General features: G+C 41.2%; 1 protein-coding gene across 1 annotated transcript in view; it reads left to right on the forward strand.

Annotated features, from left to right (window-relative positions):
• Positions 1-23,441, forward strand: part of cdc5l (CDC5 cell division cycle 5-like (S. pombe)) — a 77,143-nt gene that overhangs the window by 12,619 nt on the left and 41,083 nt on the right. The window contains exons 4-7 of the mRNA XM_069886691.1: positions 6,234-6,361; positions 7,454-7,553; positions 17,140-17,358; positions 22,963-23,107. Coding sequence (XP_069742792.1) covers positions 6,234-6,361; positions 7,454-7,553; positions 17,140-17,358; positions 22,963-23,107 — 592 coding nt within the window. The remainder of the gene's footprint in view (positions 1-6,233; positions 6,362-7,453; positions 7,554-17,139; positions 17,359-22,962; positions 23,108-23,441) is intronic.

Below are 23,441 nucleotides of genomic sequence, written 5' to 3' on the forward strand. Positions count from 1 at the left end.
CGGGGCCACACCACTGCCTGGCAAGGTAGAGGCCATCCGCAGCTTCCTGAAGCCCAGTCCAACCAAAGATCTGCAAGAGTTCGTGATAAACTTTTATTGCGTGTTTATCGCAGCATCTGCCTGAGTGATGTGCCCTCTGTTCATCAAAATGTCTGACAAGGAGAAGGACCTGACCTGGGATGACGAATTCGCACGTGCGTTTGTCGAAACCAAAGAAGCCCTGGCCAAAGCTGCATTCTTGGCCCATCCCAGACCAGATGCACCCATGGCCCTCATAGTCGATCCCTCAGGAACAGTGATTGGTTGGGTCCTGGAGCCACAGATAGAAGGAAGTTGGTACCCACTAGTTTTCTTCAGCAAACATCTGCGGCCTCCTGAACTAAAGGTCAGTGATTTCGATAGAGAGCTGCTGGCGCTGTACTTGGCCATCTGGCACTTCCGGTACTTTCTTGAGGGAAGGACTTTCATGGAACACAAACCACTGACTTTTGCCATGGCTAAAATCTCTGATCCCTGGTCAGCCTGCCAACAGAGACATTTGTTTTACATCTCGGAGTACACCATCGACGTCCAGCACATCTTGGGCAAAGACATCGTGGTCGCAGATGCCTTGTCAGGACACAGCATCCTCTTCCTGATCAACGGTCTGGACTTCACAGCACTGGCAGAGGCCCAGCAGCAGGATGATGAGATCCTGCAGTACAGGACCGCTGTCACAGGCTTTTGGCTTCAGGACGTTCCATTTGGCACAGGTACGGCTGGTGGCCATCAAATACGCGTGGCATGGATTGCGGAAACAAGTCCGGGTGTGGGCCAAGGCATGTACGCAGTGCCAAACAGCCAAAGTGCAGCAACACACCAAAGTTCCCCACAGCCTTTCAAGACAACGGAATGCAGATTTGACCTCATTCACGTGGACATAGTGGGACCCTTGCCAGTCTCTCAGGGTTTCCGCTACTTGTTCACAGTGGTCGACTGTTTCACCCGTTGGCCAGCAGCAATTCCCCTGGCAGACACATCCACCAGGTTCTGTGCCAAAGCACTCCTCTCGTCCTGGATTGCAAGATTCGGACTGCCACAGCACATCACTTCTGACTGAGGCGCACAGTTCACCTCCAGTTTGTGGACCGACATTGCCAATCTGTGGGGCGCTTAGCTACACCATATGACGGCACACCACCCGCATGCCAATGGCATGGAGCATTTTCATAGGCACCTCAAGACTGCCCTCATGACCAGACTGGGTGGATGAGCTACCATGGGCACTACTGGGCATCCGAACAGCGCCGAAAGAAGACCTCCATTCTTCCTCCGCTGAACTTGTCTACGGAGCCCCACTCATGGTTCCCAGGGATTTCGTTCCACAGGCCAGAGGACAGCAGGAGGAGACAACCACCTTCCTGGACAGGCTGCACGTAAAGGTCGGTAACCTGGCTCTGATCCCACCCTCCAAACAACAACAAGCCAAGTCCAACATCCCCAAAGAACTCAAGGACTGTGAGTACGTGTTTGTATGCAGAGCACCACACCATTCACCACTGCAGAAGCCATATGAAGATCCCTTTCAAATCAACCAGAACAACGGAGCCACTTTCAAGCTGGACATCAGTGGTGAACCAAAGGTCTTCACTACAGATAGACTCAAGCCTGCCCACACACACCCAGCAGAATCTGTGGAGACACCAACAACTTGACGTAGAGGCAGACCACAAAAGACTTTGGGGACCATACCTACGGACACTTTAGACTGTAACACTGGTTCTTGGAGGGGGGGGGTCATGTGACAGCCTGCAATTGCGGAGATCTGGCCGGCACATTACACAGCAGCAGGCGTGGACAGAGATCGCTAAAGTGACTCCCAAGACAACAAACAGGGGTTAGAAGCTGGGGCAGCATCAGACCAACAGCCCGAAAATGGCATTGGTCAAGCTGCCCAGCTAACTCTGCAGAAACAGGCTGGGGAAGAAGGGCATTCATCATTCATATGCATGGATGTTCCCGCCCACTATTATTCATATGGCTAACTCAGTCAATCAATTAATCCCGCTGTTTGGCGGGAACTTGAACATAAAAGCAGCTTTTCCAGTCCTAATAAAGGAGCGAGCTTAACCTGCCGCACTGTGTGTTTCTTTGTAGCGGTCGGCTACAACACCAGGTATATTCTTCCTGCAGTGTAATAATCAGAGCTTTGCAGGGTGAGGGTCTTGAAGCGAGATGGTTGAAAAGCACTTTTTATTTGAAAAAAATGTTTCTATAGTTCATTAACATACTATGACATTTCCTTCCTTTGGGATTTATTTAATATTTCAGTATTTTGCAGCCTTAACTATGCTTTTCCACTTGATTTATTTTATTGCAGTTGATTTTCAGAAAATCACCAATTATTGGCCTATTAAAAGTTAAAATCGTTGCATGAAGAGGGTTTTCATTTTATATGGATATTTCATATAGACGTGGGTATTTCATGTTTATCTAGTATATGTTCTGCATTAATTCAGTTTCTATCACCATAGTCAGTTTATGGTCCTTCTAAATCAGGGTGTTTCCCCTTGCTATCATTTGACGGGTCGAGCCTGATCCAAGTCCATGAAGAACTGAAAAACTACTGGGCTGAATACTTTTCCAACCGACTGAATAGCCCGCCCACAATTGATCCTGATGTCTTACAGCAGCCAATCCTGGATGACCTTGACATCACCTCTACTGATGAGATCATTAAAGCGATCTTGCAGATGATTTCAAATAAAGCAACAGGGCCAGATGGTATTCCTGTCAAGAACTACATATTACAGGCGTTCCAAGACATCTGGACCATAGAAGAGATGCCCTCTTTGTGGCACGACAAAAATAAGGGAAGCAAATCAAACTGGAAACTACAGGGATATCTCACGGCTGTCCATCGCAGGCAAGATTTTCGCCTGTATTCTCCTGAACTGACGTCACTGTCTCAGAAAGGAATCTCCCAGAGGCGCAATGCTGCTTTCAGCCAGAACAGAGTACAGTGGACATGATATTTGCAGTGAGACAAGTTCAGGAGAAGTGCATCTTCATTGACCTGGCAAAGATATATGACACTGTAAACCGGGAGGCTCTCTGGATCATTCTGAGACATCACAGATGCCCAAGGAAATTTGTAAATTGATTCAGTTGCTCCATGACAGAATGATTGGACAGGTCCTCTGCAGTGGTGATACATCAACTGGATTTGCCATTTCGAATGGTGAAGCAGGGTTGTGTACTACCCCAGTGTCGAAAGTCTAGAGGAAGGAGAGAATGTACATCAGGTACCAACTGGACGGCTCTCTCTCGCTGCCTCTGCACAGTCATTCAAGAAATACTTTTTGTTGATGACTGTGCGTTCTTGGCATACAAAGAAAGTGATCTACAGTTAACGCTGAACAAATTATTAGATGCTGCTATGCTCTTTGGCCTGACCATCAACCTAAACAAGACTGAAGTACTCCATCAGTCCATGTCAAATACCAACACCATAGAACTAAAAATCACTGTTGACGACACCCAGCTGACAAAGGTAAACAGCTTCAAATACTTGGGAGCATCATCTCGAGTGATGGGTCTTTGGACAAATAAATTGACTCCAGGATCAGCAAAGCCAGCCAGGCTGTGTACCAGAGTGCTCAATCAATACAAAGCTGAAAGTCTACAGAGCTCTTGTCATTCCTTCTATATCAATGTGAGACCTGGACTCGGTACTGACATCTGAAGAAATTCTACGTGCGTGCCCTCAGTTCTATCCATGGCATTCGTTTGATAGAAAAATTGATAGAAATCCATGAACGGCTTCACAAAGCAGCAGCCACAGTTATTACAACGACGGACTTCCAGTGTCCCCATTATACTAGAGTCTGCACTTCCAGACTGGGACTGCAAAGTCACCTTCATGTCCACAGATGAAATGTTCAACAAAGTGTCTTTTTTGAACCGAAAGACTACCTATAAACAAATTGTATGTTCTGCGTTAATTATATTTTTTAAATAACATTGGCATGAATTTGAACTGAGTTCAGGTGTTTTAGCTTTATGAAGCTATCGTGAAAAATATGGAAAAATTTGAATTTTTTTTGTAGCTGAAGGAGTGCCATCATTTTACCTTTGTAATTTTTAAAATCTCCATAGGAGCGTAGAACACTACTGCACAGAAACAGTCCCTTTGGTCCATTTTGTTTGTGCTGGAATATTATTCTGCCTACTCCCACTTTCCTTTCCCCAGACCATTACCCTCCATACCTCTCCCATCCATCTACCTGTGCAAAGTTTTCTTAAATATCAAAATTGTGCCTGCATTTACCAATTCAGAGGGCAGTTCATTTCACATGACCACCACTCTCTGCATGTAGAAACTCAACCTAATGCTCCCTTTAAACTTTTTCCCTTTCACCCTTAACCCATGTCCTCTGATTTTGATCTGAAAAAGCCTGCATTCATTTACTTTGTCTTTCCCCATCATAATTTTGTATACCATAACACTATCAAATCTCCCCTCATTCTACGACACTTCAAGGAATTAAAGTCCTAACCTGTTTAACCTTTCCCTGTAACTCCATTCTTCAAGTCCTAGCAACATTTTTGTAAATTTTCCTTGCACTCTTTCAATCTTACTAATATCCTCCCTGTAGGTAGGCGATGAAAATTGCACACAATACTCCAGATTTGGCCTCACCGATCTTGCACAACTTCTCCATGACATCTCAACTCTGATACTCAATACTTTGATTTATGAAGGCCAACATGCCAAAAGCTCTCTTTACAACCCTATCTACCTCTTTCAGGGAATTGTGTATCTGTATTCCCAGTTCCCTCTATTCTACCACACTCAGTGCCCTACCATTTATCTTCTATGTCGTACCTTGATTTATTCTTTCAAACACCTCTAATTTATCTGCATTAAATTTCATCTGCCAATTTGCAGGCCATATTTCTAGCTGGTCCACATCCTTCTGCAAGTTTTGATAGCCTTCCTCACTGTCCACTACACTTCCAATCATTGTGTCACTTGCAATCTTGCTGATTTAGTTTATCATATACATCATTGAAATAGATGACCCAGCACTGATCTATGGGCTTTCTTTCCTTCATCAACATTCCGGTTAAGTTCTTTGTAAACTCTTAAGATTGATTAAACACAATCTACCATGCACAAAGCCATGTTGACTGTTCCAAATTAGTGCCTGACTATCCAAAGAGTTGTATATCAAATCTTTTAGAACACCTTCCAGTAACCTACCCATTACTGATGTCCGGCTCATTGGCTTATAATTTCCTGGGGTAATTTTTTTTAAACCATGGAACAACATTGGCTCCCACCCAATCCTCTGGCACCTCAGGCATAGCTAAGGACATGTTAAATAATGCAATTTCTTAACTAGCCCCGCCCCCCCACCTCAAGGCCTGAAGGAAAACTTGGTCAGACCCAGGGGATTTATCCACCTTTATTTGCCTTAAGACTGCAAGCACCTCTTCTTCTTTAATATGTATAGGATCCAGGATCTCACTGCTTGTTTGCCTCATTTCCATAAACTCTGTGCCAGTTTCCAAAGTAAATACAGATGCAAGGATCTCCCCTTTCTCTTTTGGTTCTATACATTGCTGACGACTTTGATCTTTGAGGACCAATTTTGTCCCTTACTATCCTTTTGCTCTTAATATACCCTTAGGATTTTCCTTCACCTTGCCTGCCAAAACAACCTTTTAGCACTCCTGATTTCTTGCATTTTTTATACTCCTTAAGTACATCGTTTGCTCCTTGTTGCCTACACCTATTATCACCTCTCTCTTAACCAGATCACAATATCCTTCGAAAATCATGCCTGTTACCTTTGCTTTAAATCCATACAGAAACATGCAAACTCTGTACTCTCAGCTTTCACCTTTGATAGTGCATCCTTGCCAGAAAACGTGTTCAAATCCACACTTTCGAGATCTTTTTGCTTCTTAAAATTGACCTTTCGCCGATTTAGAATCTCAACCTGAGAACCAGATCAATCCTCATCCATAATTATCTTGAAACTAATGACATTATGATCATATTGAATCACCCTATGTAATTGGAGTAATCATTTATGCTTACATAGCTATTTTGATTATTTTTATTTGTGCACAAACTGTGGTTGAAAATGTCTTGGGTGTAGAGTTTGATTTTACACAAACTGATGTTTCAATACATGTAGAAAAATCAGTTATGCAGCTGACAGTAGTGTTGGCACATATTTCAGAGACAAGGCTGCCCAGAGGGATCAAGAAGAGGAAGCAGCTGATGATCCTCGAAAGCTTAAACCTGGAGAGATTGATCCAAACCCCGAAACTAAACCAGCCAGGCCTGATCCTGTCGATATGGATGAAGGTACTTCTGAGTTGAGCTTGATTGATTTAATTACTAATAAACAGTTTTTCACTCTGTAAAATCAATACAGGTATATTGAAATCAATATTGCAGCAACATAATTAAATGTAATGATGGGCTGCATTATTTTAAATGTACAATCCATGATTCTGTTACTTTCTATGTGAGGAACAATGCATTTGCAGTCTTTAAGTGAACCTAATTTTTTAGATTGGGAATGGGGCTACTTGAACCAAATGGGATTAATTGGAAAGGCAGGGATTAATCCAAGAAAGCCTGTTTGGTTTAGTCATGGGTATATTCATTCTAATATACTTTGTGGCCTCCCCAAAAGTTCAAAAATTGAATAGTCCAAAAGGTCAGGGCCTGGGCAGGTTGGCAAATTGGATCCAAATTTAATTTGGAAATGGGTTAATGATAGTTTGATTTTGTTATTGAATACATTTGACTGATGGTGTTTTCTCAATAAAAAATGGCATAACAAGCCAACTGGATTTCTGTATATATTTTTCACCTCAGCAAAGTAAGACCTATGTACATAATAAGGACATTAGAAGTGGCAAATTGTTAGTTATACTGCCACAAAAATCCTGACACTCGCTATCTGTTAAGTTTCTATATTCTTCCTATGATTCAGGTTTCTGCAGACTGCTCAGCATTCCTCCCACATTATAAAAACATATATAGCTCAATAAGCCATAGTAAATTACTCTTTGGTATAGATAAGACTAAAAAGAGGAATTAATAGGGATATGAGAGAAAATAAGTTGCAGTGCTGCAGGAACTATGTGGACCCAAATTGCCTCCTGTGTAGTAGTAAGACGTTTTAAGAAACCATGAACCATTTAAAAAAAATCTTGTTGGAAAATTGACCCTTTCCTTCAGTGAGATTCTTCACAACAGATAAAGAAGGGAATTATGGGCCTGCTGATTTAAAGCTGAGTGGGAGGTTTTTAGAAATCCTTATTGAACAGAGTTTAAAAGGTTGGAGTATTTTCAACTTTAATTATTCCTTCGCTCCTCCTTGTTTATCATGGAATTATTGATTTAGGAGTGCTACAGATCACGTCAAAAAAATATTTTTGTTTTTAGATGAACTTGAGATGCTCTCTGAAGCGAGAGCTCGTTTGGCCAATACTCAAGGCAAGAAAGCCAAAAGAAAAGCACGAGAAAAGCAGCTTGAAGAAGCCAGGTGAGTCATTATGTTCAGCACATTTTGAAAAGACCACAATTTTACATTAGAAAAAAATTGTACATTAAGCATAAGGGAAGTACTTGTATGCTTGTTTGAATAATTATGTTTAGTGGATAGTGAGGGACTCAAGAAATATGGGTTTGTGCAAGAAAGTGGAGCTGAGAGAAAAGAACAGCCTAATGGAATTTTTTGAGGAAATCTCAAGTAGGGTGGATAAGGGAGAGGCTGTGGATGTAGTGAATTTGGATTTTCAAAAGGCCTTGATAAGGTGCCGCATAAGAGGCTGCTTAATAAGATGAGAGCAGATAGAATTACCGGAAAAATAATAGATTGAGTAGAGCATTGGCTGATAGGCAGGAAGCAAAGGGTGGAAATAAAGAGATCCAATTCTGATTGGTTGCCTTTTACTAGGTGTGTTCCGTAAGGGTCAGTGTTGGGGTCGCTTCTTTTAACAATATATATTGATAATTTAGATTGTGGATTGAATAGTTTCATGGCAAAGTTTGCAGATGACACCAAGATAGGTGGTAGAGTACAAAGTTGAGGTCCAGTTGGCAAAGAGCGAAGAGGCGGGAGCGTGCTGTGCTGAACGAACGTGAGTAGAGTGGTCCTAATTTATCTATTTATTTAAAAAGTCAGGTGTGTATTTATTTATTTATTTAAATTGTAAGGGGAAGGGTTTGTTGGTGTAAATTTAAAGTTAAAGTAGTTAATTTAATTTTAAGTTAAATTTTAACAGCGGGAGGGGGCTAGTGCGCAGGCGTGTGGTGATGTCAGCAGGGGAGGGAGTTTTAAAAACAAAGAAAACCTTACCTCAGTTGAGGTCCAGTTGGCAAGGAGCGAAGAGGCGTGAGCGTGCTGTGCTGAACGGACGTGAATAGAGTGGTCATTTAGTCTTAATTAAGAGTTAATAATTTAGGTGGGGATTGCTGTTCAGTGCACAGACAGTAATTGAATAGGGAGTGCAGGTGGGAGTAATTAAAGGAAACTGGTTAGGATTGGACAGTGCTAGTGGTCACGTTGGGTAGTGTATTAAAGTAAAGGAAAGGTTTTTGGGAGCGGCAGCGAGTGAGCGGCCCAAGCGAGTGAGTGGGAGCACAGGTTGAGGACGAGTCACTGCACATTAAGGTAAAATAGTCTTTATTACTACTTCATTGGGGTAAAGGATGAGTGTTAGGGCTGTGTGTTGTTGGGAGTGCCAGATGTGGGAGGTCCTGGAGTCTTCCAGACTCCCGGATATCCATATCTGCACTAGGTGTGTCGAGCTGCAGATTCTTAGGGACCGTGTTAGGGAACTAGAGCTGCAGCTCGATGACCTCAGGCTGGTTAGGGAAACAGAGGAAGTCATAGACAGGAGTTACAGCCAGGTGGTCACGCCAGGGCCACGGGAGGAGGAAAGGTGGGTAACAGTTAGGAGAGGGACAGAAAAACGTAAGGTGCCAGAGAGGAGCCCTCTCTGTAACCCTCAGCAATAAGTATGCCTCTTTGAGTACTGTTGAGGAGGACATCAAAGTTGGGGGGAGCAGCAGTGGCTGTGCCTCTGGCACGGGGTCAGCCCCTGTAGCTCAGAAAGGTAGGGAAAGGAAGAGGAGGGCAATAGTGGTAGGGGACTCCATAGTTAAGAGGACAGATGGGGGATTCTGTGGATGCAGCAAGGAGAACCGGATGGTGGTTTGCCTCCCTGGTGCCAGGGTCCGGGATGTTGCTGCTTGTGTCCCGGATATCCTAAAGTGGGAGGGACAGGAGCCAGAGGTCGTGGTACATGTAGGTACCAATGACATAGGGAGGATAGAGAAGAGGTCCTAAAACGTGAGTACAGGCAGTTAGGTAGGGAGTTAAAAAGAAGAACCCCAAAGGGGGTAATCTCTGGATTACTCCCTGTGCCACGTGACAGAGAGAATAGAAATAGAATGAGGTGGAGGATTAACACGTGGCTGAAGGGGTGGAGTAAGGGGCGGGGTTTCAAGTTTCTGGATCACTGGGACCTTTTTTGGGGAAGATGTGACCTGTACAGTAAGGACGGGTTACACTTAAATCCCAGGGGGACCAGAATCCTGGCAGGGGTATTTGCTAGGGCTACTCAGGATCCTTTAAACTAGAATGGTTGGGGGGAGGGAGCAAAATAGTACAGAGCAGTAAGGAGAAGGTTAGAATGCAAACAAAGAAAGTTTGTAGTAAGTATTTGAATATGGATGGGAAGGTGATAGAGAAAGGAAATGCTCTGGAAGAAGATGAAGGGCAATTGGCAGGAAAAGGAAATAATGTTGTTATTAAAGATGAGGGAAAACAGGGATTAAGAATTGGGAAATCTCTGAAATTCATATATTTTAATGCCAGGAGTATTGTAAAAAAAGGTGGATGAGCTGAAGGTGTGGATTGAAACTTGGAAGTATGATGTGGTAGCAGTTAGTGAGACATGGTTGCAGGAGGGATGTGATTGGCAGCTGAATATCCCTGGGTTTCGTTGCTTTAGGTGTGATAGAGTCGGAGGGGCAAGAGGAGGTGGTGTTGCATTGCTTGTCAGGGAGAATATTACGGCGGTGCTTAGGCAGGATAGATTAGAGGGCTCGTCCACGGAGGCTATTTGGGTGGAACTGAGGAGTGGGAAAGGAGAGGTTACATTTGTAGGGGTGTATTATAAACCACCCGGAGGAGCAAATCTGTAGGGAGATAGTGGATATTTGTGATAAGCACAGGGTTGTAATTATGGGAGATTTTAATTTTCCACAGAAAGATTGGGAAACACATTCTGTGAAAGGGCTGGATGGGTTAGAGTTTGTGAAATGTGTGTAAGATAGTTTTTTACAACAATATGTATAGGTGCCGACCAGAGAAGGAGCAGTGTTAGATCTACTGTTGGCAAATGGGATGGGTCAAGTGACGGAGGTTAGTGTTGGCGAGCACTTCGGGTCCAGTGATCATAATGCCATCAGCTTCAACGTCATTATGGAAAGAGATAAGTCAGGGCCAAGGGTTGAGATTTTTGATTGGGGAAAAGCTAGATTTGAGGAAATGCGAAAGGACTTACAGGGTGTGCATTGGGACAATTTGTTTTATAGGCAGGATGTAGTAGAGAGATGGAAGTCTTTTAAAGATCAGATTTTGAGAGTGCAAAAGCTTTATGTTCCTGTTAGGTTAAAAGGAGGGTCAAAAGGTTGGAGAGAGCCGTGGTTTTCAAGGAATATTGGAAACTTGGTTCGAAGAAAAAGGGAGGCGTATATTAGGTATAAGAAGCATGGAATTAAGGAGATGTTTGAAAAATACATTGAATGTAAGAGGAATCTTAAGAGAGGAATTAGGAAAGCTAAAAGAAGGTATGAGGAGACTATAGCAAGCAGGGTGAAAATTAATCAAAAAGTGTTCTACAAATATGTTAATGGTAAAAGGAAAGCGAGAGACAAAATTGGTCCCTTAGAGAATCAGAGCAGAAAACTGTGTGTGGAGCCTAGAGAAATGGGGGAGATATTGAATAGTTTCTTTTCTTCGGTATTCACCAAGGAGAAGGATATTGGGATATGTGAAATAAAAAAAGCAAATTGGGAAAATATGGAGAATATAGTGATTACGAAAGATGAAGTGTTCGGACTTTTGAGGAATATAAAGGTGGATAAGTCTCCGGGACCAGACGGGATCTTCCCCAGGACATTGAGAGAAGTAAAGGAGGAAATAGCAGAGGCTCTGACGGTAATTTTCCAAATGTCATTAGAGATGGGGATAGTGCCGGAGGATTGGCGCATTGCGCATGTGGTTCCGTTATTTAAAAAGGGTTCAAGGAGGAAGCCTGGCAATTATCGGCCTGTAAGTTTGACGTCTGTGGTAGGTAAATTAATGGAGAAAGTTCTTAGAGATAGTACTTATAAATATCTGGATAGACTGGGTCTGATCAGGAGCACTCAACACAGATTTGTGGGCGGAAGGTCCTGTTTGACCAATCTGATTGAATTTTTTGAAGAGGTGACTAGGAATGTGGATGAGGGTAGCGCGGTGGATGTTGTCTATATGGACTTCAGTAAGGCCTTCGATAAGTTACCACATGGAAGGTTAGTTCGGAAGGTGCAGTCTTTAGGTATAAATTTTGAGATAGTGAAATGGATTGAACATTGGCTGAAAGGGAGAGGCCAGAGAGTGGTAGTGGAAAATTGTCTGTCAGGCTGGAGGCCGGTGACCAGTGGTGTGCCTCAGGGATCTGTATTGGGCCCATTGTTGTTCGTTATATACATTAATGATCTAGATGATGGGGTGGTGAATTGGATTAGTAAATATGCAGACGATACTAAGGCGGAGTAGTGGTTAATGAAGAAGGTTTTCAAGGATTGCAGAGGGATTTGGGCTGCTTAGAAAAGTGGGCTGAAAAATGGCAGATGGAATTTAATGCTGATAAGTGTGAGGTGCTTCATTTTGGTAAGAAGAATCAGAACAGGACATACATAGTAAATGGGAGAGCATTGATGAATACAGAAGAGCAGAAGGATTTAGGAGTAACGGTACATCGTTCCCTGAAGGTAGAAACTCATGTGAATAGGGTGGTGAAGAAGGCTTTTAGTATGCTGGCCTTTATCAATCATTGCATAGAATATAGGAATTGGGAAGTGATGTTGAGATTGTATAAGGCATTGGTGCGGCCTAATTTAGAGTTCTGTGTGCAGTTCTGGTCGCCTAATTATAGGAAGGCTATAAACAGAGTGGAGAGAGTGCAGAGAAGATTTACCAGAATGTAACCTGGGTTTAAGCATCTAGAGTACAGGGAGAGATTGGGCAGATTAGGTCTTTATTCTTTGGAGCGTAGAAGGTTGAGAGGGGATTTGATAGAGGTATTTAAGATTATGAAAGGGATAGACAGAGTGGATGTGGATAGACTATTTCCGTTAAGAGTAGGAGAGATTGAAACAAGAGGACATAAGTTAAAAGTTAAGGGGCAGAGGTTTAGAGGTAACATGAGGGGGAACTTCTTTACTCCGAGAGTGGTAGCCGTGTGGAACGAGCTTCTGGGAGAAATAGTGGCGGCAGAGTCAATTTTATTATTTAAGAAAAAGCTGGCAGGTATATGGATGAGAAGAAGGTGGAGGGTTATGGTCATTGTGCAGGTAGGTGGGACTAGAGAGAAGCCTTTGGTTCGGTGCAGACTAGAAGGTCCTAATGGCCTGTTTCCATGCTGTAATTGTTATGTTATGTTATAAGAAATAGAAAGCTCGCAGAGAGACTTGGACAGCTTAGGAGAATGGGTGAAGAAATGGTAGGTGAGATATAATGTTGACAAATATACGGCTGTACATTTTGGTAAAGGGAAAAACATTCGGATTATTATTTGGATGGGGAGAAAACTCAAACCTCAGAAGTACAAAGGGACTTGGGGGTCCTCGTGCAGGATAACCTGAAAGTTGATTGGCATTTAAGAAGGCTAATGCTACGTTGGCATTCATTGCAAAGGGGATTGTGTAAAAGAATAAAGAGGTGTGTTGATGAGACTCTATGGGGCACTTGTGAGACCTCATTTGGAGTTCTGTGTGCAGTTTTGGGCTCCATATCTTAGAAAGGATATAGCAAGGTTGGAGAGGGTACAGGAGGAGGTTTACCAGAATAATTCCAGGAATGAGAAGGGTAACATATGAGGAACACTTAGAAGCTCTTGGACTCTATTCATTAGAATATAGAAGAATGAGAGGGGATCTCATAGAAACATTATGAATAATGAATGGATTGAACAGAGTAGATGTAAATAAGATGTTTTCCCTGTTGGGTGATTCCAGGACAAGAGGACACAGTCTTAGAATTAAAAAGTACCAATTTACAACAGAGATGAGGAGAAATTTCTTTAGCCAGAGGGTGGTGGATTTGTGGAATTCGTTGCCATATTCAGCTGTGGAAGCAGGATCATTGAGGAAATTGATAGGTATCTAATTAGTCAGGGTATCATGGGATATGGGGACAAGGCCGGAACTTGGAACTAGATGCAAGAACAGTTTAGCTCAGCGAAGTTTCACGGAGAAGAGTCGATGTGCCAAATGGCCCGCTTCTCTTCCTTTTTCTTGTGATCTTGTGATCTAACTAAATGGTGAAGCAGGCATGAGGAAATGAAGGCCTTACACATTGTCCTATTTCTTACACCATGTTTGTTTTCTTCAACCAGCTTAAGGCTGTGCTATTCAGTGGAAGTGGTAGTAAATTTCGTCATTGGTGACTTCCTTCATGGGAACAAGTTGGTAGATTATCTAATTAGTTCAGTAATGTAATTTTAGGACAGGATACATTCTTCTACAATTAACCCATTCTGTATGTGACTCTGGACTCACAACAATATTTTTGACTTTTAACTGTTCTCTGATAAGAAAGACAATTCAAATTCACATTAAATGGTAGAACAGGGGGTTCTGGGAATACAGATACATTATTCCCTGAAAGTGGTGTCACAGGTGGATAGGGTTGTATAGAGAGCTTTTGGCATATTGGCCTTCAAAAATTAAAGTGTAGGAGTTGATAAAGTTTTGCAAGACATTGGTGAGGCCAAATTTGGAGTATTGTATGCAGTTTTGGTAACCTAACTGCAGGAAAGATATCAATAAGATAGAAAGAGGTGCAGAGAAGATTTTCTGGGATGTTGCCTAGACTTCAGGAACTGAGTACAGGGAAAGGTTAAACCGGTTAGGCCTTTATTCCCTAGACTGTAAGGGGAGATTTGAAAGAGTTATTTAAAAATTATGAGGGGGATAGAGTAAATGTAGATAGGCCTTTTCCACTAAGATATAAACCAGAGGACATTGGTTAAGAGTGAAAGGGGAAAAGTTAGGGGGAACATGAGGGGGAACTTATTCACACCGAGTAGTGGGAGTGTGGAACCAGTTGAAATGGTGAATGTAGGCTCAATTTTAACACTTAAGAAGAATTTAGACAGGTACATAGATGGGAGAGGTATGGAGAGCTATGGATTGGGTACAGGTCAGTAGGACTAGGCAAAAAATAATAGTTCAGCATGGACTAGAAGAACCAAAGTAACCTTTTTATGTGCTGTAATGTTCTATGGTTCTATGTTAACAGATTGGCCATTAAATGCTGTTCTTGCCAGCAATAATCATTCTTTACCCAAGTTTTTTTTTCAGTTTTAGTTTTGATTTTGATAAAATTCTTGTCTGAATTCATTGTAGAATTTTTTTGTTGTTGTTGTACTTATCAAAATTCCTATTACCAATCCACTCCGGTGATATCTTTGAATTTATAAAGTAATGGCATTTTGTGCAGATATTGATGCAGAGAGCTCTTTAAGAAATAATGGATACAAAAGATGGATTAAAAAATATTCAGTTGCCATAGTGGAAGAAAATGAAGCAATTCATTATTAATTTAACAAGGGCAGATTCAAGAGCCCGATAATCCCTTTTTCACTACTAAATCAGTACTTATCATTTACATATGCATCATTTTTCTATCTGGAATATTCAAGTACTTCACTGGCTTTACCAGAGCAATCTAAATCTGATATGTTAATATTTGTTATTTTCTGTTTTGTATAAGATACTATGACCAGTAATTTTGGCATAGCTCTTGTTGCATGAGAATAATAGTTATCTCCATCTGGCATAAGTGATTTCCTGTTTTAAGCCTAAATGTTTGAAAATGTAAGACTGAGTAATAAGTTTTTATTTTAGAATAAAATTCACATTTTATTTATGTACTTTTTGATATAAATGCCATACCATTTTAATTTCTACTTTTATAAAAATTATTTCATTGTATTTCTTGCAGTAGATAATTTTTAAAAAATCTATTTCCTGAAGCACTTTATATTATTTCTTTAATGAAAAAGCCCACAGTTGTTTTTTTTTAAATTTTGTAGCACAGGAAAGTGTCACTTTTTCTGGAACCTTTCATTGTCGCATCTGAGAATAATGTTGGCTGCATGCTGACTGATTACAGCAGCATCCAAATGGCCAAAGGGAATTTGGTTCAGCTTACGCCAATATTATACTTGAGTCTATGAAGCAGTGTGCTTAGACATCCATGAAAATGTTTAAAAACATTAACAATTCAAAAACTTTTTTCTCCCCAGTGGGCATTGTGACAGTGCTGCATTTAAAATCTTGTGCATTTCTTCAACTTTTTATTTTCAGATTCCAGTCCATTTTATGACATACTTCAGAGTTTTTAAAGAGTGAACTATGTAAATGTTGATGACAGTAGCTGCAATGTAGCTAGTAAAAGGGAGATTTCTGAAATTATTTGTTTCTCCATTAATTCCTCCCTTCTGAAAAGAAGGCTGTGGGTCTTAGATGAATATTTGCACCTTGACACACATCACTAAAATATTGTCTTGTCACTATTGCATCATTACAAAATATTTTGCTGGCTCCTTCTCATCCCAAGTTCATAAAATTTATTATATAATTGTCCATTTTGAAAATATATGAAATATTTTCATATCAGTAAAGCATTTATTAAAACTACCCTCTTGTGATCAATATTCTGTTTTTGTTTCTTTAAATGAAAAGATGAGTGAAAAATTGCAGATGCAGGATTAATGAGAGAAAAATAGTGTTGGCATTTCATGGTGATTACTTTTCTTCAGAAGTAGGCCAGAGAGGGGACGTGAGTTTCTTCACGGTGCATTTTGTTGGAAGTAAAATGGTGGTGTTTAATAAAACAATCAAAGATTAGAAAATTGAAAGTTGGAAATACAGCATGTGTAATCATCGATCCTGTGGAATAGTTGATCCCCCCCTCTCCCTTTTTATGGACAAAAAAAATCATATGACCCGTGAAAAAGATTCTCCCACCCCCCCCCCCCCACCCTGCCCAGTTTTGGCAACGGTCTTCCGCCCATCTAAACTCCTGACCATTGATCCTCACCCCGACCACCTGCCCAATGAGCTCCCAACGCCCAGGCTGTCCACCCATCTGAGTTCCCGACCACGGATCCACCTGCCCGCCCATTGAACTCCCGGCACCCAGGCTGGCCGCCCATCTGAGTTCCCATTGCCCAGACCACGGACCACAGATTTACCATCTGAGCTCCCAACGCCTTGAATGACACAGGTACTTACTGAGGTCAAAAGTTTGACTCATGCAAAAGTCGATTTCCCCCCCCCCCCCCCCACCCCGAAAGTCCAACAGTTCTGATGTAAAGCCATCAGTCTAAAAAGTTACAGGAACACAAAGGTCTGCAGACACTGTGATTGTAACTTACTGCAATCTGAACTGTTTCTCCACAGTGGCTCAGAGAGTATAGCGGTTATCACAGCACTATTACAGCGCTAGTGACTCAGGCTCAAATCTGCCATTGTCTATAAGGAGTTTGTACGTTCTCCCTGTGACTGTGGGTTTCCTCCAGGTGCTTTGATGTCCTCCCACCCTTCAAAAATGTATGGCAGTTGTAGGTCAATTGGGGCAGCACAGGCTCGTGGGCCAGAGGGTCTTGTAACTGTGCTGTATGTCTAAATTTAAATTGTTCCCATCAATCACTTTACTAACTGGTACACCAATAAATTAATAATTTTAATTCTAGTATAGACTTATGACATTGCATTTCTAATCAAATGGACTTTAAGAACTGATAATTTGACACTAATAATCTTTATATCTTTAAACATGATAGACGACTGGCAGCACTTCAGAAGCGCAGAGAATTGCGAGCTGCTGGCATAGAAATACAGAAAAAACGAAAAAAGAAAAGAGGAGTTGATTATAATGCTGAAATCCCCTTTGAAAAGAAACCAGCTCCAGGTTTTTATGATACAGCTGAGGAAAATTATCAAGCACTTGAACCAGACTTCAAAAGACTCCGGCAACAACATCTTGATGGGGAACTAAGATCGTAAGTTGCCACTAAAATAATAAGTTATCATTACTGTACTTTGCTGTATTTTTAATTTCTCTCACAATGTGTGCACTAAACAACAGTGTTTTTCATAGTGAAGAGATTTTTATGAGTTTTACACGTTAAGATGTTTATCCTCTAACATAGAACATCTGTTCACAGTGTTTGAGAACTTGCTGTACCTCTAGACAATGCATTTAAAACACTGGCATCTACTCAATAATGTGAAAAAAAATTCCAAAGTATCCCCTGTTTACAAAAAGCTGCACAAATCTAATGTGGCTAACCACTGTTAATCTGTTATCTGCAAAGTGATTGATCCGTCATCAGCATAACATGGCAATTTACACAAAAAATGCTGGAGAAACTCACAAGTCACACAGCATTCTTTATGTAGCAAAGATAAAGATCATAACCAATGTTTCAGGTATGAGTAAAAATCAGGCAGACGCCTGAACGAAATGGCGGAGAGAGAGGCAGGAGAAGGAGCAAAGGCCAACAGGCAAGAGGTCATAGGTGGATATGGGTGGGAGGACACAAGAGAAAAAGACTGAAGTGATAGGGGAGAGGATGGCTCTGAATGGAGAGGGAAGGGAGTAGAAAACTGGAGGAAAGGAGACAGAGGGATGGGGAAGAGAGGGAAACAAGGGAGTGGACTACTTTGATGAAGGACTCAGGCTTGAAAGGTTAGTTATATTTTATCTGCCACATAAAGAACACTGGGTGGCTTGCTGAGTTTTCCCAGCATTTTTGTGTAAACTACAATTAGAGAATCTGCAGACTTTTTTGTTGAATGCAAGTGGCAATTACTCCTCTTTCCAGTTTGGGTTTTGCCAGGATGAATTCACTCGACCACCTTAGTCCAAAAATAAACCAAATAATTGAATACCAGAATGAGGTGAGAGCAATTGTCCTTGACCTCAATGCAGGTGTGGCATCAAAGAGCTCTGATCAGTGCACAGTGACTCTTCTCTTCTTTGGCTTGGCTTCGCGGACGAAGATTTATGGAGGGGGTAAAAAGTCCACGTCAGCTGCAGGCTCGTTTGTGGCTGACAAGTCCGATGCGGGACAGGCAGACACGATTGCAGCGGTTGCAGGGGAAAATTGGTTGGTTGGGGTTGGGTGTTGGGTTTTTCCTCCTTTGCCTTTTGTCAGTGAGGTGGGCTCTGCGGTCTTCTTCAAAGGAGGTTGCTGCCCGCCAAACTGTGAGGCGCCAAGATGCACGGTTTGAGGCGTTATCAGCCCACTGGCGGTGGTCAATGTGACAGGCACCAAGAGATTTCTTTAGGCAGTCCTTGTACCTTTTCTTTGGTGCACCTCTGTCACGGTGGCCAGTGGAGAGCTCGCCATATAACACGATCTTGGGAAGGCGATGGTCCGCCATTCTGGAGACGTGACCCATCCAGCACAGAATACAATCTACTGCATTTATTTGGCTAGAGTACTCCAACAGCATTTCCCAAACTTGTGTCTTTCACCACCAAGAAGGACAAGGAGAACAGGCACTTGGAAGTACTGCATCCATCCTAATTTGGAAATATATTGTTGTTTCTTCAATGTCAGTGGGTTTAAATCTTTTAACACCTTCTAGATCAGTACAATGGGTGATCTTAATGCATTAATCACAAAAGGATGGGTTGTAGATACAACAGGTAATCAAGAAGGCAAATGAAATGTTGGCCTTCATTACTAGAGGGATTGAATTTAAGAACAAGCATGTTCTGCAACTGTATAGGATACTGTATGAGTGCTCCATGAGCCTTTGGTCTCCTTAACTGTGAAATGACATACAGTACAACTCCGATTATCCAAAATCCTCAATTATCTGAAATTTTTTCTGAGATGAACTGACCGCAGACCTCGGGCTCCTGGGGAGGAGCGGGGTCTTGGTGGAGCGGTGTAAGTGATCGGCAGTGGCCAGCATTCTTTTTAGGTGAGAATTGAGCATTTTATTTTAATGCTTAAGAAGCCTTACCTTGTTTGTTGATGTTTAAACACTGTTACAAGTGATTTGCTGTTGCTACAGGGCTGTTTTTAAAAAATGACCGGTTCTCCAAAAAATCGAAATGGGCCTGGTCCCAACCATTTTGGATAATCGGAGTTGTACTGTACTAGTTTTGGAGATAATGAGAGAAGGTTCACCAGGTTGATTCCAGAGATGAATAGGTTATCCTATGAAGAGAGATGGAGCCACGTGGGATTTACTCAGTGGAATTCAATAGAATAAAAGGAAGTTTTATAGAAACATGTAAAATGATAAAAGTGATAGATAAAATGGAGGTTTGGAAGTTGCTTCCTTTGGTAGGTGAAACTAGAACTAGGGCACATAGCCTCAAGATTTGAGGGAGTAGGTTCAGGACCGAAATGAGGAGGAACTTCTTTCTCAGAGAATGGTGAATCTGTGGAATTATCTGTCCAGGGAAGTAATGAAGGCTACCTCATTAAAGCACAGATTTTTTATTTGAAAATTAGTGGAATTAAGGGTTATGGGGAAAGCCAGGAAGGTGAAGTGGAGTCCATGGTCAGATCAGCCAAGATCTTATTAAATGGCAAAGTAGGCTCAACAGGCCAAATGGCCTAATTCTGCTCCTATTTTTTGTGTTCTTATGTTTTTAGAAATGCTGCAGTTCAAGATGGCACCTCAATAGCACCATCTCAAGTGCTTTTATGGAATGAGCAATAAAAAATGGATCTGCTCATGATTTAATTTGGTTTCTCCAGAGCTGTGCACATGTAGATTTCAATACAACTTGATATAGAGTTGAATGACTGTTCATCTAACAGGACAGACATTAATCAAATGTGGCAACAAAGAGCTTCAGTAACTGGGAAACGAAAATAAATACTCAATTGACTAAAATCATCCCTAGCACAAGCGATAGTAATACAGTATGTAGTTGTTTGGAGGGTACTCATCTTGGTTCAAATGTTTTCAGCTGCCTCAACAATGACCATAAGACCAAAAGTTAAGATGATTGCTGATATTCCCCAGTTTTTAGTCCAAGCCTCAAAAGCTTATCCAGGATGTTAACACACACATAACAAGACAACAATCAGGCTTGGACTGAAAAGCAGTAAATGACATTCATGTCAAATAATTCCTAAAGACTTCATGATGTCCAACATGACCACCTTTCTTGATACTCTGAGCATAATGACCAATGTTGAATCTCTTGCATCATTGCAGAGGATTGTCACAATTGATCAAAACTATCACATTTTATCTACCTTGGAAAATTCATAAAAATGTCCTATTATAAACTTTTTTTTCCCCCCACTGTACAACTAATGATGCACGTGCAAACTCTCAAATTATTCCTTTTTCCTAATGTTTGTCTCTGCTTCACGTTTAACAGAAATTGGTGAATCATTTCTGTTGTGAAAGTGTGCCTATTGACATTATGTAAATGAGTAGAAACAAGTATGTTTTCATTGCAATCTTTATTCCTTGTATAACAGTCATACAAAATGCTAGATATAATATAACATGGAATTTGAAGTAGGCATAATTTTCTAAATTGTATTTATAAATTTTCTAAATTGTATTTATAAATACAAGGACTGCCTAAAGAAATCTCTTGGTGCCTGCCACATTGACCACCGCCAGTGGGCTGATAACGCCTCAAACCGTGCATCTTGGCGCCTCACAGTTTGGCGGGCAGCAACCTCCTTTGAAGAAGACCGCAGAGCCCACCTCACTGACAAAAGGCAAAGGAGGAAAAACCCAACACCCAACCCCAACCAACCAATTTTCCCCTGCAACCGCTGCAATCGTGTCTGCCTGTCCCGCATCGGACTTGTCAGCCACAAACGAGCCTGCAGCTGACGTGGACTTTTTACCCCCTCCATAAATCTTCGTCCGCGAAGCCAAGCCAAAGAAAAAGAATTTTCTAACAGTTTTTATGTTGATTTTTTACAGAATTTTATATATATGTATGTCTATATGTACATATATATATGTGTGTGTGTGTGTGTGTGTGTGTGTATATATATATTTATATATGTGTGTGTGTGTGTGTGTATACTTGCCTAATTATTTCATGAGAGCAGGATTCATTAACTATTTTTGACCTTAATTATATGACTTGTATGTTTCTAGATCTTGGAAAAATAATTTTATTTAAAAATGCATGCAAGTAGTTCAATGGAAAATACAGTACATGCTACAACTAAGAAAGTGTACTAACATCTCTACTTTCTCAAGAGCCTGAGGAAATTTGGCATGTCCCTGAGGTCATTTACCAATTTTTTTTTCCAGTTGCATCACAGAAAGTATCCTGTCTGATGCACCACAGGTTGGAACAATTCTGCCCAAGGCCTCAAGCTACAGAGTTGTCAATACTGCTCAGACCATCACAAACCAACCTCCTCACCCTCCTCTCCCACCATCAACCCCATCTACTGTACTGTATATATGCTGCCTCTGAGAAAGTTGTCAAACTATTAAATGATCAATCTATGCATCCCACCCGAATCACATTCTTGTCTTTTCCCCCAACTCTGCCTTGCATCAGGCCAAAAAAGGTATAATAGCTTTACACAAACTTCCAGTTTCAAAGACAATTTCTTTCTTGCTGTTATCACTGTTAAATGGACTCTCATTAGTAAAAGATGATGACAGTGCACTTTTTACTGTAGTTTGTCTTTGTTACTCTACAGCAGGGGTGTCAAACTCAAATTCACAGAGGGCCAAAATTAAAACCCTGGACTAAGTCGTGGGCCAAACTAAATATTTATTGAAAATTTTCAACAACATCTGCATGTTTTCTCTTCTTTCAACATATGTAATGTTAAACTTTTTCTTATTAAAATAAATGTTTAATAATAGTTTTGGTTAAACTCTTTCCAGAAGAAGCATTAACAAATGAGAAATAAATTATTCAATAAATAATATTTCTCTATAGCCTTTAAGTTCCTTTTAAATGTATTTTTTTTTCACAAGCCAACAAGTCAAAAAAAATAACAACTTGCTTCAATGACAAACAGGTTTATTTCTTAAAATGATGAACATATAGTCTGCCTCCCACCTGTCTTGAAAGGCCCTGTTTTCTGTCTTTCGTTTGGCCATTTTTTGTAAGGGGTTTATTACATGTGAGTTAGGGGACAGGTCGCAGATGCTAATGAAAGTAAAGAGAGGAGGTGGGGGCGATTAGCGGGTTGACGGGCCGGCGCAAATGCATTTGCAAAGCATTCTGGGATTTGTAGTATTAGCTGTGCAAGCGCTATACTGGCGCGGCGGCCAGCGGGCCAGCTCTAATACATATTTGATATTATCTTACGGGCCAAATATTATATAATGGGCCAAATTTGGCCCGCGGGCCTGAGTTTGACATGTGTGCTCTACACTGTACTCTTGTTATAACACTACATCCTGTACTTTGGTTAATATTGCACTATCTGCCATACTTAAATATGGGACAACTTGCCTGGATGTCTTGCAAATCAGAACTTTTCACTCTATCCCAGTATGTGACAATAAACAAATTGTATCAATTTGTCAAATGTAAGAAGGCTTCATTCATTTCAATTTAGCTTTGTAAAGTCCAGAGGTTTTTTTTTACAAATATGTTGATTGTGTTATAATTTATTGACTTTATTCAGTGAGAAAGAAGAATCTGAGCAGAAGAAAGATAAGCAACGTCTGAAAAAGAAGAAAGAATCTGATTTGCCTTCTGCTATATTACAGATCAGTGGTGTCTCTGAGTTCACTAAAAAAAGAAGTAAATTAGTTCTACCTGCACCACAGGTAAATGTACCTCCTGCACTACAAAGATAATATTTTTCTTCCCTATGTTGTCATCTGCTGATATTGCATTCTTCCAAATATACTGGTACCTTATGTGGCACTTCAAATGTATTCCCACAAACCAGAACACAAATGGAACCATTGATGAAAAGGCTTTCTGTGCCACTATACCGACAGAAATGCATTACTCTTAGGGCTGCTTTGCTGAGAACTTGGTGTGAGCTCCTGTCCTGCCTGCTGCTACTCACTACAGCCCTCGGAACTTGTGTAGAGAGTCTTCTTGTGAGGGCTAGTGGTATAACTTCATTGCTGAAATGTGGGCTTTTGCTTCACT

The sequence above is a fragment of the Narcine bancroftii genome, chromosome 6, assembly GCF_036971445.1.
Source record: "Narcine bancroftii isolate sNarBan1 chromosome 6, sNarBan1.hap1, whole genome shotgun sequence".
Taxonomy (NCBI): Eukaryota; Metazoa; Chordata; class Chondrichthyes; order Torpediniformes; family Narcinidae; genus Narcine; species Narcine bancroftii.